Below are 16,845 nucleotides of genomic sequence, written 5' to 3'. Positions count from 1 at the left end.
GTGCCACTGATATTGCAAGAGCAAGAAGTAGTTGTCATGTTGTGCCCCTTGATCACACCGCTAAGTGATGCGGGGAATGAACCCTTTGACTTCCTGTGTAGCACAGGGGGTGACTTCCCCCCGCAAGACTTCTAGATAACAATGCTAAAGCTGAAAATTAAAAAAATGCTAATGTCCTTGTTAAAGCCAGATTCAATATTTTAAAGTGTAAGAGGATCATATATCTGTCATATACTCCAGAGCTTGAGGGCATGAGCTGCCTAAAATTGAAGCCTGCTTTCCAGTCTTGTCTGATTTGTTATTAATACGTGTAAAATGAAGGGGAGGTTTCAGAGCTTATCTGAAGGCTTGAGGAACAGGCTTGGCTACACTTTTCTGGCAGCATCCTCTGATATATGTGCAGGTGAAAAGCAATATCATTTGATAGTACCAGCAAGGGAGAGGCACAGGGCCAAGAGGCCTATAGCACTTCCTGAGAGAGAAGCAAAGCCTGTTTCTGGTCTGATACTAAATATCTAGAAACAATTTTAGAAAAAATAAACATCTAATATTTGGACTAATAATTGGGATTCTTGGCCAAAGACATGTAGTGACTGGAGCTGTCTATAAACAACAATCATAGAATGGTTTGGGTTGGAATGGCACCTGTCTAGCTTTTCTCTCCTTGTTCTGGTCTTCTCAAATCTGACCATTCTTATCTGCCCTTCATTCAGGAGAAACTGATGATGTCGTAGCACTCCACAGCCATGTTGTGTTTAAGAGCCAGCACCATAAAAAGATTTACAGATAAAGCCACTAGACTTTAATACCTTCTCACAGATGGTCCTCTTTTCCTGCCCAGTTGTAAAATCTCAGTAAGAAATGAAACCTGCATTACTGCCTAAGCTTTCACTTTGCCCTCACCTTCAGGAACCTCCCCCAGAAACCAGACTTTCTCCTGACCACAGCAGCCTGCTTCCTATGCGATACCCCCCTCTGGAGATTCATGTAGTAGTGCTTGGGAGAGCAGCAGCCCTGGGGCTGAACAAAGTGGAACCCAGGAAGGCAGAACCCAGAGGCTCAGCCACACTTCCCTTAGTTTCATCTGCTTTTCACATCTTGCATGCTGCTATTTTCCCTGCTACACAAAAGCAAATGAAAGGGGCAGAGGAGAAATAAGGTTGCTAACAGCACCAAGGCTTACTTTGCATAAGATTATACATCACGATGCATCCCCCGCTGCTGAACAGTCCCATGAAAACAGCCATTTGCTTCAGTTTTCTTAGAGAAGCTGGCATTTTTCCTCCCTGAAAAGAAAAAGGGAAGATTTTTGTTGTAAAAGAAGAAAGCTAACGGGTTACTTCCCCCCCCGCCCGCCCTTTCCTACAAGCCTTCCAAGCAGGCCTGAATGAAAGCACGCAGCACAGGCATCGGGCTCTCGCTTGCTGGGGCCCCACTGCGCGCCCAGAAGGAAGGGTGGTGAGAACAGAGCAAACCAGGGACCCAGCCGGGTTGAATGTGTTTATTCAACTTCTTTTAGCGATGCCACCACTTTGCTAATTGCCGAGAAGAAAATGACCTCCCCGGTGTGGCCGGGGGCCAGCACCATGGCGCATTGTCGTGGGGGCTCCGGGTGCCTGTGCGCTCGCTCGCACACTGCCAGCATTCAGGCTCCGGGGGCCGGATTTCTCTCTCGAGTAAACTCCTCTAAAGTAAAGACGCTTGCAGCAGGGCTGGATTTGGCCTGAAGTGGTACCGGACAGAGCCAAGCCAATGCTGTGCCAGCAAAGATAATGGAGCCAGGGTGTGTGTATTCTGTTGTGTTGTTTTTTTTCCCAAGCCGTGGATAAACAGGAAGGTTCTTGCAAGCTATTTTTCTTCCTTCCTGTACCGCCCCCAGCCCAAGCTTGCCCTTTTAATGAGTCACAATTTTGGCATTTGAATGAATGACCCAGCAGAATAAGAAACACTTCTGAGAAAGTCAATCAACTAAACACTTCCACAGTTTGGGTAATAGGGGGACCGTGTGGCCTGAAGAGCCTGAGCTAACGCTCCTGCCCACAGCAGGTTAGTAGGAGTCGAACTGAGTTGTCAGTGGGAGAGTAGCGTGTTGCTTCAGGCTGTGGCAGGATAGGACTTGACTGAGCATCCAAGTATCGGCTTATGCTCTTGCTTCTCTCACAGCTGGGATGGTAGGGAGGAATGGTCTTGACAGCAATTAAAAATTTAAAAAAAAAAAAAATAGCAAAATGCTGCCCTTTTTGATGCAGGCACATAGACATCTGAATACTTGGGGAAGCTGTATGGGATTTCTAATCCCAAAGGCTTCACATGTCGATCCTTGTGCCACGAATGGTGTGACTTGTGTTACACTCAGCAAGAGCCAGTTAATAAACCAAGGCCCAAACCAGTTACAGAAATGTGACCTGGGCAAGGCCGTTTGAGTCCTGTTGTGAAAACCACCTCTAGCACCCCTCAGGTATGCGTTAGTCAGGTATTGCTCAGCCGAGAACCACAGTTTAGAGAGGGTGGAGAGACAAATGTCAGGACTCCTTTCCATCGTGGCCGGGTCAGGGTGACACGGGCAGCCTCCCTCTGCTCACTGCTCTGCTGACATGCCTGCACGCCATCTCTTGCGTCCTCTAGCTTGAGGGAAATCGTGAATGCAATCCAGGTACAACTTTCATCTGCTGCCCCATCAGCACTAGCACTCAATCGTAACACGTGCTATCCCTTAATCGAAGGCTTTCCTTGTTAACTAGTTCCCTTGATTTTAAGAGCTTTTAAGTATTTAAGTTTACTGTTTAATTTACTTCAAATTTAGAGATGGCTAGTAATGATAGCAACCCAGAGAAGCATGTGGGTATTATGTCCATTTTATGCCCCAAAAATCCCCAAATTGTGCCATTGGTACAGTCAGCTATCATCTCTCTCACTCCTGATGTATTTCTCTGATGAGTTTTCTTCACTTCCCCTGGGAAACTTGAGCAGCATGAGAAGTCGCAGCAGAGGAAGTACAAGTGTGTTTTTACAGAGAAATGGTGGCAGTCGTTTCACAAGGACAGTGCGAGCTTTCTGCTTGCCCGCTTGTGTTTGCAACTTTCCTTAAATAGCAATTTATAACATTATTTTTCCTCCCCTCAATCTGCAAAATCTGATTAATAATCGAGTTTCCCGTAAGATCTGTCTGGCCAGGAGGAGGATCTGACACCACTACCACATAACAGGGAGGAGGAAGGAAAGAAAAAAAAAAAAAAAAAAAGGTGGTAAATCTGGAGAGTGGATCAGATATAACAGGCTGTGACTTGTGGCATTTGGTTTTGCCCCTTTCAAAACTGCGGCCAGGCAAAATTTGCTTTCTGTGATGAAATTCAGGGTAATTGAACGCAAATGGCGGGGGGTGGGGGGTGCTGCCAGCAGTTTGAGTAAAAGTGGGAAGACGTGGAGCTCTTGCACCAGGGAGGAGGTTTTGACTGAGGCTCAGGGGACCTGCCTAGCAAAGGACGGAAATTAGAGGCTCTGCAACTTGCTGTCAGTGGGTTTGAGGTTTGTTAAGTCTCACGGTCTGCTTGCACCCAAACAAGGGGGATGGAAAGTAAGAGGAGCTTCGTGCTGATCAGTCATGTGCTTGTGCGTGATCTCATCACCATCTCCGCTTGCAGCAGGTCAACGGCCGCAAGTGCCTCAATGGTGCCATGCCGAGACAGTGCCACCTGGCAAGGGAGCTTGGCAGCTGAGAAATGGTGATCCCAGTAAGCCCTGCTGCCCCATGCAGCACTCCCGGCTGCTCTTTATGTGCTGCCCCCACTTGCAGCCATTGCCGGTTGCTGGTCCTGGTGAGGCAGGGATGTGGGGGGGCTGAGGTGAACCCAAGTTGCAAAGCCCGCACTGGCTCTGCAAAGGTCTTCACTGCTGTAACAGGGAGAATATCTCCGTTGCTTGCTTTCAGTTGCAGTGGAAAGCCCGCAGGCTGGACCACGCCATCCTCAGGCTAGCCCTTGATGCTCTCCTCCCACTTGTTTCTCAGCTGTTTTCCCAAACCAGTCCTATGACAGCATGTTGTAGGAAGAGGTTCAGAGCTACGCGTTTTAACAAGCCTCTCAAGACCTTGCAAACCTTCTTTTTGATCCCACAATTCCATGTTAGCCTCCAAAAGTGAGGACAGAGGTGTCCTTGGCGCCCAGTGCATCCCTCACAGGAGAGCTGCTGCTCCCCTTCCCTGCCATCATGGTCCCTTGTGGCATGGATGTCCAGATATTGCATCCAAATCCTTGAGCGTCCCTCAGCATGCAGCTGCTGATGACTTCTGAATGATGACACTGGAGATACTAATGGTATCAGCTTGTGGAGGACTGAAACATAGTAAGGAGCTGTTGTCTGTGAGGACTCATCGCTACAATTTCTGCCCTCTGGCCAACCCTGTTTGCTGCTCCCATCTGCTGCTGTGCTGAAGTGCCATGGAGGTGGCTCGCTAGGGAAGGGAAGCAGAGACATGCTCGGAGATGTGCCTCCTGTCCTGAGCCTTTCTGAAAACTACTTACAGCCTGCAAAGCATAGAGGCTATTAAAGAGAGGGACAAAACCCCCTCGACTTCATTTGCCACAAAGGGAGTAACTGTAAGACAATGCATTTAGGAGAATCGTACCTGCAGTTGCCTCCTAAGGAGGGAAGTTCACATTGCTATCTGTGGTGGAGATCTCCCCTCAGAACCTGTTATACCACTAAAAAGTATGCAAGTCAACTGGTGGAAAAACAGATTTCTTCACAGCTGGTAATTAAAAAAAGCACAATTTCCAAGCTACGCTGTTCTGCAAAAACACCTTTTCCCCCATGCTATTTGCAGCGGTAAGAAAGATAAAGTAGAGATTAGCACACACAAAAACACTGAGCCTACAGTTACCAAAAGAAGAGATATTAAATCATTATACGTAATGTTCTCTAAAAATACATATTAAAGAGCAGAACTTCCTAATAAGGGCAATGTTCATTTTGTGCCTTGAAAATAGTGAGTGAGATATGGTGGAGAAGGTAGTATTCAGGCTTAACTTTGAAACTAAGCAGAACTTGGGCACTTAACAACAAGATTTAGCAAACCCAGAGAGGTGGAAGATTCCCAGGGTCACATGTGAAATGGTGGGTTACTGCAACAATAAAGTCTGGTTTCAATTAGACTTTGTTTTCTTCACAGAGAATCTTCTAAAAATAGGCTGGGCTTAAGGGATTCTCCCCTATTTCAGCAAATTCAGGTTTTCTGTTTTGGTCTCTGAAATTTGTGTGGCAGAGGTTGGTCTCAGGCACCTTCACAGAAGGCAGGTAGCAGTGAAGCAAGGGCGTTTTCACCAAGCCACAAACATTCATCTTATTTGCCTCAGACCTGAGTGAGGGAGCTGGGGCTGCAGGTTCTTTGAGGAAGGCATTTCCTCCTCCTTCTCTTCTTCCTTCTCCTCCTTCGGGTGCTACCAAGTTCCACCAGCACCTCCAGCTTCTGGGTGCTATCGCAGACCGAACAGTAAACAATAATACTGCTCTGAAATCAGAGAGAAGCAACTTGATCCATGCAAACTCAGCATGATCACTATGGACTATCTCAATTTGAGCCACTGCCTACCCACCTAGCCAAGACAATATATTCCCAGGCCACTGATAGAAGCAGCTGGGAGCCTTTAAACCACTTTGAACCACTGTAGTCCTGAGGTGTCAGCATGACACACTAAATATGTGTGGCAAAAGAGTACTATTAAATTAAAACTTATCAATAGGCCTGAACATGGACCTGAGCATCTAACTTCAAGGCTGGAACTGTTGCCTAACCCTTCTGCAATGAAACTTTCCCTTGGGCTGGTGGGATTTGAGTCAGCCTCAGGTCCAGGTTTTTGCAAGCCACCCAGGTAGTCATTGAAGTCACAGGAGATGAGGGCAAACCACAGACAAGCACAAACACATGCTTGTATTTCACATTCTTGCTCTCTTGCCCATCCATTGATCTTGTAAGATCCATAAGGCATTTGGGTGTGAGCCAATTTTTGTACTAATAACATACCAGGACAACATTTCAGAGACAGCTTCTTGACACTCACTGTCTACAAAACACCTTCATCATCAGTACTGTTACCAAAGAGAGGACAGTACAGCAGAAATGTTTCAACGGGATCATAATCATCAGAGGGCAGGAGCACCTCTCCTATGAGGACAGGCTGAGACAGTTGGGATTGTTCAGCCTGGAGAAGAGAAGGCTCTGGGGAGACCTAATTGTGGCCTTCTAGTACCTGAAGGGGCCTACAGGAAAGCTGGAGAGGGGCTGTTTACAAGGGCACGGAGTGACAGGACAAGGGGTAATGGCTTTAAACTGAAAGAGGGTCGATTTAGATTAGATATAAGGAAGAAATTCTTCACTATGAGGGTGGTGAGGCACTGGAACAGGTTGCCCAGAGAGGTTGTGGATGCCCCATCCCTGGAAGTGTTCAAGGCCAGGTTGGATGGGGCTTTGAGCAAGCTGATGTAGTGGAGGGTGCCCCTGCCCATGGCAGGGGGGTTGGAACTAGATGATCTTTGAGGTCCCTTCCAACCCAAACCATTCTGTGATACTATGATCATTTCAGCATATTATTTTCCCCTTTTAAACAGAAATAGTCTTAACATACTATCTACCTCATTTCTGAGAAGTAACAGCACAAATTGTGCCTCCTGACAGCATGTTCAGAAATACCGAAGACATTGCATGTACTATCTGCCTTCACCAAAATCTCAGCAACTTGTAGGAAAGAAGTTTGCTTAATTCAGTCAAACCAAAAGTAGGAGTAATACCTTTTTTTTTTTTCTTCCCTCAGTGTTTTTTTCTCCAGATGCACTTAAAAGGCATATTTTGGCATTTAGGGAAGTGAAACACCTTTTTAGCCAGCTTTGAAATGGTCCCTTCCAGGGTCTTCTTGTGGATTGGCTCCTAGAAATGTATAACTTACCCTGGTTAAAATGCTTTGAAGGGACAACTCTATGTATGAGGAAGATTACTGGCAAGCCAGTGAAACTGTATTATTTTCTGCCTTTGCTGCTAGCTAATGACAAGAAAAGTGAAAGGAGTCCATAGAGTGATAAAGGACTGTAAACAGCCACCTCATTTTTGTATCACATCTCCTGGGGCACACACTACAATGCAGGTGGCTTGCTCAGTTAGTACAAAGCCTGACCTGATGCCTACAGATATTTTAGTTTCATTTCCTTTTCCTCCTCTCTTGGGTGCTCTCATTTGCACGTTTCTATATATTTATATATCTTCATACATCTTCTGTACTCCACTGTCACAGACTACTTCCCCATGTGCTCTTAAGCTAGGCAGCCTCCTCCGGTGGGCTCGCCTGTGCTGCATTTCTTTTCTTCCTGCCTGCCCACCTTCACCTCTCTACGTGCCCTCTTCCCCTGCAGACTGTTGCAACACCCCAGTGCCGGGCAGACAGAAATGGTGGGGTCACTGTTCCTGTTGTCTGAGGAGCCTTCTCCTGCCATCCCTTGGTTTATCCCTCTGTGAAATAGAGTCTGTTTTCCTAACTGCAGGTAATGAAGGCAGGTGCCTAAATCCTTTTTTGCTTTTCTCCTAAGATGCAAAGATGCTACTACCTAGTTTATTCAGTCTTTTTGAAGGCCAGGTTCATGTGCCAGCCAGTTCAACAACCTGCTCCAGATCATCCTCCGAGACAACTAGAGCTGATGATGCTTTCTACTGAAATACGACGGATATCGCAGAAAAGAGGCACGACTAGGGCGTGTTATTGGAAAAGCAGGGTAATTATACCTACAGTGTGACCCATTTTTGCTGTTATTGGAGCACTGCGTTATAGGTTAATGCCTAATAATCTGTCATTAACATCCCTAATTGTATGTTTCTGTAATTGGACACGGGGGGGGGGGGGAAAGGTGTGAATGTCACTTTTGTGTTTTAGAGGTGAATTGCAAAGGATTTAAAAGTAAGAATTCATAAGAATGGTAAATGAAAAAGTTGCATCCAAGGTGCAGGAAGAAAAGACCAGTAGTGTTTATGGGTTTAACAGTGAGTGGTTTGCCTGAGAAAACTATAGGACAGCTTCTTGGCTTCCCTGCCGCTGGGAGTGAGGTCACGAGTGCTGCAATGCCAAGGTTCAAAAGAATTGCTCCACGCTGTACCCATGCCTCCCCACAGCATGCGTCACAGCCTAGCTTCCAAATGGGCACGTTAAAACAAAAAGAATCACATAAAGAAATAGCAAATATAGTCCTTTGACTGTCTCGTGCTGTCAGGATGAGAGGGAATAGCACTCTGTGCTTAGCAAGAGCTTAGCAGAAGTGGACTGTCAAGCCAGGGAGGTTTTCATAGTGTGATGTGTATTTTCTCTGTATAGTTTCCTAGAATAGGTTCACCAAACCTGCAAGGTAAGTGATCAGTGAAGAGTACCAAGCCATTTCTCATGGAAAGATCAAAGAGCTTGCAATGCTTTCTATGCAGTGGTAACTACTTAGCTCTCTTGCCAGTCTGTGGGCATCCATTTGTGCCAATACATTAATTATGCTGAAGACACTGACAAGTTCTCAACGCCAAAACCAACGACCCATCTAGCTTTAAGTCAAATTACTAAATCCTGAGATGGGGAAAAAGCATCAAGAAAGACAAGGAGTCTGTAATAACATTCCTGGCACATTTTACCTTGTAAAAAGAAAAGAAAATGGTCCCAAAACTTCATAGAAGTATTGCAGGTGTCGTTGGGCTAGGAACTGTATGTGGCTGTTAAAAGTTAGTACCTGCCTGGAAGTTTAGTCTCTAATTCCAGTCCTGATAAGGTTTATGCCTGTCTGTAGTCTTACTAACTTCAATAATACAATCTACATGCATGCATTAAATAGGCATGCAGTAGACAGTGACCTAAAGGGACTGAATGCCAGGGGACACAGTCACAGGGAAAAAATGTTTAAGGCAGGAACATAGTATAACTCATATGATGCTTGTTCCCTTGTAACATGTCTGCTTCTGGAAATGAGGGGGTAAAAGATGTGATCTACTCTGCTGTGATCAGCATGGAGCCCGATTTACAAAGCCTTTAAAAATATCAGTGGAGACGGGAAGGTTTGCAGCCCTAAGGCCAAACCACTTGCTGATATGCCTTTTATTATATAGTATTATAGCAGCACACACTTTCGGCACTTCACAAACACCTTGCTCTTATTCGTACTTCCTACTGAAAACCAAAAACAAATAAAATGCTACCCTAAATTCTCCCAGATTCTCAGATGTGGTAAGTTTATTTCAAGTGTCCATCTTTATCACCGTTCCCAGAAGGGCCCCTCCTTCGGAAAATGCAGACCCTACCCTTCTTCTGAAAGTCAAGTCGCTTTGAGATACATTAGATCAACACTTAAAGCCTAAGGCTTTGAGGAAAACTAATTACTTTCGAACATCTTGGACACCTGGATAGCTTCCAGAAGTTGGTCCTTGCCCATATGAGCAGAACTGGTTCAGTATCAGCTAAATCTGTTAACACAAATTAAGATCTAGGGGAAAAAATAACCTCAAAGACTCGTGACTTTTTAATAAGCACTGAACACCAAAAACAGCACAAGACCGACAGGGATTCTGACCTAGAAACATTCTGTTCTCAAAAAGACAAAAAGGGGAAAAAAAAGTGATGATAGGAACCACTGAAATAAAAAAAAAAGAAAAGAAACTCCCAGAATACTTGAAGGTTTCCGTTCAGACAGATCCAGCTTGTTAACCTGAGCACACAGCTGTGCAATTTGGGAGATGGAGATAGCAAAAGGGCGAAGAAGTGGTGAAGCCTGCCACACCGTTTGCACATGCAGCATCTGGAGTCAGACCTTTAACTTGATCTGAGTTGCTACTGATTTATCCATCCACCCTTGGAAAAAGGAAAAGATATGCTGGATACTCACAAGACAGTTGGATGTGAATCAGCTTCTCTTCCAAGAATGAGTCAGGGCAAGAGGAATTTCAGAGAACAGCTGACTGCAATCCATATTTTCCTCCTCAGAACATGTGGGAAAATATTTGAGAGAAAAAATATCTCTCTGTTGAACGCTTTAAATGAAGTCTGTATTTTATTCACTAAATCTTAGGTCCTTCTATAGGTCCTGTAAGGGAAGGCAGGGATTTTTTTTCCTTTTGCGGAGCTGTGGCAGAAAAACGCAGAATGACTTCACAGGAAGCCTGCGCCAGGTTGCACTTGGTCTCCCAAGACCCGGGCTGTCCCGCTGCTCATGTACCATCCCCTCTCTTAGCGTAAAACATACCAGCCAAGACAGGTTCAGCACAACTCCAGGGCTGTTTCCTACAGCGAACCTACCTTTAGGGATATGGGGACAAGCTTTTCCTATGGAGCTACAGCATAGGGCTTTGCCCAACAAGGAGCTGTTGACAGTCCAAGAGTGGGACAAAAGCACAAACCACGCTTTTACGTACTGTTGATGGGTGAGATTTTTCAACACATTGGGTGCTTTGTGTATGCTCAGCAGGCAATACCTTTACAGGATCATTGTTTCCTAAAAGTGCTAGGATCTTTGGAAATTAGGCTGCTTTATGGTATTTTCAAGACACACCCTCACTAGTAGCTTTCACTCAGGGCTGCTGCAACAACATGTATTATTTCCTCATAAACTTATTGCTACTGTAATCTTCAAATACTTGTTTGTGGGGTATGCTGATCAAATGCTAAATTACCAAGAGCTAAATACAATGAAATTTGATAGATGTGGCATACGCAAGACACATAGGTGTGCTGTGATCCATTAGAAAAGGAAACAGGACCAGTTAGCGGGGAATCACTGTTGCTAATGATGCTGGCAGGGATCCATGCCCACAGACTTCTTAAATTGAAGGCTGCAAAGGAAAGACTTTACCTTTGACCACAACACACATATTTTTCCGTTTGTTTTTGGTTTTTTTTCTCATTGCATGCTACTCAGCTCTCTATTTGTGGGAATTAGGAAGAATGATAAAGAGATACCGTCACTTTTATACAATGTTATTCCCAGGGACCTCTGCTTAGATAGAAAAAGCCCCTAGTCGGTGTTACTCCCAATTTATCTGTGGCTTTTGCAGTTCATATGAACCCAGCACAGGTAAAGCAGAAGACAGTGCTCCCAGGTTTCACAAGCAGCTCAGGGACTGACTCACTGTATCACTGTGGCTAAAACCATAAACTTTGGGTGTCTCAGTTCACACATGTAAACATAAGTGACTAAACACTTCCTGGTTCCTACTTCGCTGGAAGATAGCAACATTTAATGGCTGTAAAATGCTCTGACAGCCTAAGATGTAATTTTACTTAGGTATGAAATTGCCCATGTGCCGTACACAGATGTTAAGAGACACAACAATGTGTTCCAGGAAAAAAAAAGTATTTTGCAGCCTGGCACAGGGCGTGTTGTTGGACCAGCAGAATAATTACAGCAGCCATAGTTGGCACTTATTAGAAAATTAAAGAAGCTGTTAACAGGTCATTAATAATCTGTGACTACCTGCCTTAATAAGTGTTCTTCAGTCGACAGGCATGAGGGTGAGGGGGTGGAGGAAATGGTCACACCTTCTAAGTCACTATAGAGGGCTGATACCCTTATTTTTCATCACTTTGTAATCTGCTTGTTTACTTCCCTCCTGGTGTCTCTTCCAACTGGCTTTTCTCTCGCTACTAGCTCTTACACCAAAGGACTGCAAGGCTCTTGGCCAGGGAAGCCAGCAGCCGCACCTGCAACAGCTAGGCCCAGGGGAAAGCCAGCCCGGTAGCCATCTCCCTGCTGTTGAGAGTTGCCTCTAAACACCTCTCCTGAGCGTGTGCTCCTACTTTTGAAGATTATTTTGTCTGCAAGGCATCCCTGTTCATTTACAACACGCTACAATTTGTTCACTCGCATCTTGTTCCTTGCCTTCTGCGTGTAGGCAGATGGTTGGAGGAGGAGAGAAAAAGCAACTTGTTTCCCTGCTTCTTCAGACAGACACACGCTCTCCAGAGCAGACAGCTGCCTTAAAGTCAGATCCAAGGCATCAATTCATCTTTTGGGTTCAGCTGTAGTGTATAAAGCATTTGCTGGCTCTGGTCTAATGCTTTTTGACATTGTCAGGCCCCCTTCAGTGAACTACTGCCTTGTAACCAACTTGACAGCAAGTATTGTTCTACATTTATTAATACCGTACGTGCTATCTTCAAACTGACATGTTCCAAGGCCAGGCATCAGCTGTGCTCAGCTCTGGCTTCAAAAAAAAAAATAATATTCAGACAACAGCACAGACCTCCTGCTGCTAATAAATAAATAAATAAATAAAACCATGCCTTTACCATGCTGCTGTCACACCTTTTTACCCTTTCAATCTCATTTTTGCAGTAATTTTTTCTTTTCCTGGGGGGTCTTAAAATTTGAAGTACCCACTTCCCTGTACCCTCCTGGTTTTGGCTTCCTTTTAGGAAAAGGCTTTTTTTTTTTTTTTTTTTCCTCCCCAGTCTTCTTTCAATTTATTCCTTTCTCTCTCTTTTGGATGCAAACCTAAATTCCAGAAACTTGAATCTACATAAAAGTTAATTAACTTCAGGAACTGTTTTTCCTCTCCTTTTTATTTTTTTGGAATACAGATGGGGTTTTTTACTATAGCCACTAAAATTTTCTATTATTTTTAAAATGTTCAGCTTAATGGGTTATGTTTACTTAGTCAATAAGCTGATGATGCCCATGACAGGACCAGAAGTGTTTGGTTAGCAGCAGGGAGGAAAAAAAAAATCAATAACTCCAAGCATTTGGCAGCTTTGTGGGCAGGAAATCATTTGTATTCTCTGGTTTAAATCAATGACCTTCTCTTCTTTGCTGTTCCAACAGGAAATTATAAACTCTGTGAACACTATTTGCATAGTGCCTTCTGCAATACACTTGTATATGCCTGGGCAAAACAATATGTTAACCCCAGAAGTGCTTCTCTGAGGTCTCCATTAGAGAAACCCAGGCATTTTAGCATAGAGCTTTTCAGCTGCAGGCACTTGTATTTATTAGAAGCTGAGGCAGAACAGAGCGAGATGTGAAAAGAGCTCCTTCTCCACTTCCAACGGCACCGTCAAAAGATGAAGGCATTATTATTTGATAACAGGGTTGTCTACTGCAGAGTATGAAAAAATGCCTTCTTTGTAACTTGGCAACATGTTCTATTTTCAGTATGACAGACAGAAACTTGCTACTTCTACATTAAAGCTGCAATTGCATTTTTGTATCTTGCTTGCCAGGGTTGCCCTAATGTGCCCGGTATGGTTTGAAAGTGCTGCACCTTTGCTTGAACTGAGCTTAGCATTACAGAGTTCATGTCTGTCAAAGTTTCAGCCTTCTCTATCCTGCCCTTTTGCTAAATGCACTTAAGGAAGAAAAAGGAATTGCCACCTTGTCTTGCCATGCTGATAGGAAGTGTTCCAGGAAGGTGACTTTCTCAGAAAAGGCAGTGTTGAGCCTGGCACTGAACTTGGCTTCTAACGTTTTCTGCTGCCCACCACTGCATTAAGTCCAGCTCAGCTATTTCTTAGCATGTAAGAGAGCTGGCATTCAAGAAGACAAGCTAGTCACAGGAGATGGGGGAGGTTTCTGACCCTTTTTTCTGTGTTTCCCCCAGTGTGATCACAGTGCAGCCCCGAAGTCTGGGATTCTTGTCTATGGCCAGTGCTTAAGTGTTGCAGCTTGCAGCACCAGCAACTGGCACTGTAAAGCTCCTGGACCTAAGTACCCCTTGATGTGCTTATCTTCATCCTGTGCAGGAGAATGACGTGGTAAATCAGTCTGAAAAACATGATTATAACCCCAGAAACCACCATGGTCTCAGTAGTGTGCACTGAAATTAAATGTCATAAAATTTAGGCATCCAGATTTCTCTGCTTTGCTTTTTGCACGACAAGCCCTTTCATAGTAGTTCTCAGCATCCCTCCTGTACTCCCAATGCCACTGGCACAAAGCTGTAGTCATCAGGTGATACTTGAAGTATATTTATTAGTTATGTCACAGCTCTCCCTCCCTGAAACAGAAAGGATAGGAATATGTTACTTGGAGTGATTGAAGTGAAAGTAAAATGTAATTCTTGGAGTCCTGCTTTGTTTCTATTAATTTGTCAGATATAAGGTTGCCCATCCTGACCCCACAAGCATTTCATTCCTTCCCACTGCAAACTCTACATGCTTGTTGGGGTCCCTTCCAGAGCTCCTGGCTGCAGCCTTTGCATTTCTAAAATCTGCTGTTCCTGCTTGAAGGGAGCCACCAAGAAAATGAGGTGTCTTGCTTTCTCATTCACAAGAGACCAAAGCAGCATCACAGATCACAGACGAGCTGAGGTCAGAAGGGACCTCTGGAGGTCACTTTGTCCAATCCTGCTGCTCAGAGTTGTCTACAGCCTGTTGCCCAGGACAATGTCCAGACAGCTTTTGAGTATCTCCATGGATGGAAACTCCACAACCTCCCTGGACAACCTGTGCCAGCACTTAGTCACCCTCACAGGGAAAACGTGTTTCCTAATGATCAGACCGCAGCTCCTGTGTTTCAATTTGTGCCCGTTGCCTCTGGTCCCATCACCGGGCACTGCTGGAAAGAACCTGGCTCCCTTTTCTTCACAGTGTCCCTTCAGGTATTTACATGCATTGACGACATCCCCCTCGAGCCTTCTCTACTCTGAACAGTCCCAGAAAGCAGAGTGCTAAATCAAAGGATGAATTGGGTAGCTATTGCTCAGTTGACTTTCTTCTACTGAGTGGGTCAAAAGCAAATGTCCCTTTCTTTCCCTGTTGCTTTTCCTTCCTTCCCCATGCATACATCTCCTAAATGTCATGCTGTCACCTTTTCCTGTTGAACACCACGTACCTGGAATCTTTCCATATCACAACAAGAAATGTTTTAATCTGGAAAGATGTGCAAATAGAATAGCTCACGCCAGAAATATGAACTGGTTTGGTTAGTTTTAGGCTTTGGACTGATTTGTGAGTGATTTATGATTACATATGAATAAAACATAATCAGAAACTGTGGAGTGATAGTGGTGTATGTGCAAAGAGGAGAGCTGCTCCTGTTACATGTGGGAACGTATGGGCCATAATCTAATTCGTTTGAGGTTGTGAAAGGTGTGCTATGTGACTAATTCATTTCACTAATATATGACACGACACTTTCACAATGGAAAAAATTACTTTCCTAGATAATTTGTTTTTTAATGACTTATCGTGTTGTTACCCTCCTAAGGGTGTATAATTTCTGCTATGCAGAAAACTGGTATGGAATAAAAAATGCTGATAGATTCAAAAACTGCATTTAGCTTCAAAACAGAAGTTTGTGGGTTGTTGTTTTTTTAATATATATAAGCTACGGTCTTTGAGGTTTTTGCTCAGAAGACAACCATGAGTTTCATGTGGCCTCTGTTTACAAATAGGAAAATAGAATTCTTTCTGGGGAAAAGAAACTAGATTACACGGCAGGAAAAGGAGATTTAGTGCTGCAGTGTTCAAGAGTACTCAGATGGAAATTCAGCTCAAGAACTCTGTACTGACTTTAGGGCACAGATTTACCAATTGGCTCTGTTCTTGCATTGCACTTAAACATAGTGTTGTATTCACAGTGAATTGAATGGGATTTGCTGTAGAGGTGAAAAGCAAGACTCACTCTCTTTTGAGTTTAATACAGGGTAATGACTTTGCTGACTTCATTAGAGTAATTCTTGATTTATACCGCTATAAGAAGAGCAAAGCAAGATTAGGAATATACCTCAACATGACAGTGTTCAGATGTGTATTTAATCTTTGTTAAATGAAACGTTTGGAATAAAATGCACTATTGACTGCTCTTACCATTCTCTCCGTAAATGCATTGTGAAATGGCTTGTAGTATTTTTTTTAACCTTTGTAACATTAGTAATGAGGACCCATAGTCTCCAAACGTTACTCTCCTCATGTGACACCACTTCAGTGTAAATCAAATGACTTTAAATGAGGCGTAACTTGGTACCAGAGAAGATAGAATTGGCTGGTTTACTCTGTGTATATACAAACAATAAGAGAGCAGAATTGGCTGATAGATATACAGAGCTAAAATCTACCAGCTCTGCTCCTCTACCCAAGGATGGTACAGTAGAGGAGCAAAACTTCCTCCTTTCTTGTCCCTGATATTGGGATCCATTAGACACACCCTCAAGTCTCTTATTTGTTCTTCTCCATTTGTGCTGGCCATTCCTTTCTAACAAGCCATTCTCCTCAACCCAAGACCAGCAGCTAGGCAAGCAACCGGTGCTGCACCCTGGCTTGGAAGTTCCTATAAGCATGGGATTTTCCCCTGGGGATGTTTTGTCTGGGCCGTTTTACGATGCAAAGGTCTTACTGGAAGAAAGAACTGGCCCTACAAAGTCTGGATGCCTTGCTGAGAGATGAATACTAGCTAGCATACATAATATTCAATACCAGTGGGGAAAGTAAGAAGTAACCAATCATTTTTACCTTATGCAACAAGCTGCACTCCTCTCATTGTGTTTCTCCCCAAATCTGCTTGTTAATTGTGATTCAGTATGTGCCATTTGTGTTTTATGGGACTAAGAGTCTAAGTCAGTGTACTGGTGAAAGTAACAACTTTCTCATTAAACGTTAATGGCAATGTTTTAATTAGTCCCAGGGTTCTGGTAGAAAGTTAAGTCCTTCCTTCACTACCCAGCAGTTACAGATGCAGTAAGTGTTAATAACCTAATAGGAAACAAACTAGGCAGGCATACATTCCATCACCCAGAAAATGGACTTCATGTAGCTTTTTGATGGACTGTTCACACTTTAAGCAAAAAAGCAGTTGATTTTTAATATGGAGAGTTGGACTGTTTGCAGCACCTAACACTGCAGCCCCATC

General features: G+C 44.0%; 1 protein-coding gene across 11 annotated transcripts in view; it reads right to left on the bottom strand.

The window, feature by feature from the left end:
• Positions 1-16,845, bottom strand: part of LOC129203309 (cytochrome c oxidase assembly factor 1 homolog) — a 53,259-nt gene that overhangs the window by 6,856 nt on the left and 29,558 nt on the right. For 9 of the 11 annotated variants that reach the window (XM_054817619.1, XM_054817614.1, XM_054817620.1 and 6 more), the window contains one exon: positions 1,184-1,286. In XM_054817619.1, the coding sequence (XP_054673594.1) occupies positions 1,184-1,277 (94 nt within the window). In that variant the 5' untranslated portion in view covers positions 1,278-1,286. Of the gene's footprint in view, positions 1-1,183; positions 1,287-1,735; positions 1,759-9,891; positions 11,044-16,845 lie in introns of those variants that run through there. The other 2 variants (XM_054817618.1, XM_054817624.1) reach the window with 2 other exon arrangements.

Source organism: Grus americana, chromosome 2 (genome assembly GCF_028858705.1).
Source record: "Grus americana isolate bGruAme1 chromosome 2, bGruAme1.mat, whole genome shotgun sequence".
In the NCBI taxonomy this organism is placed as follows: domain Eukaryota; kingdom Metazoa; phylum Chordata; class Aves; order Gruiformes; family Gruidae; genus Grus; species Grus americana.
This window is presented reverse-complemented; position numbering and strand designations above follow the sequence as displayed.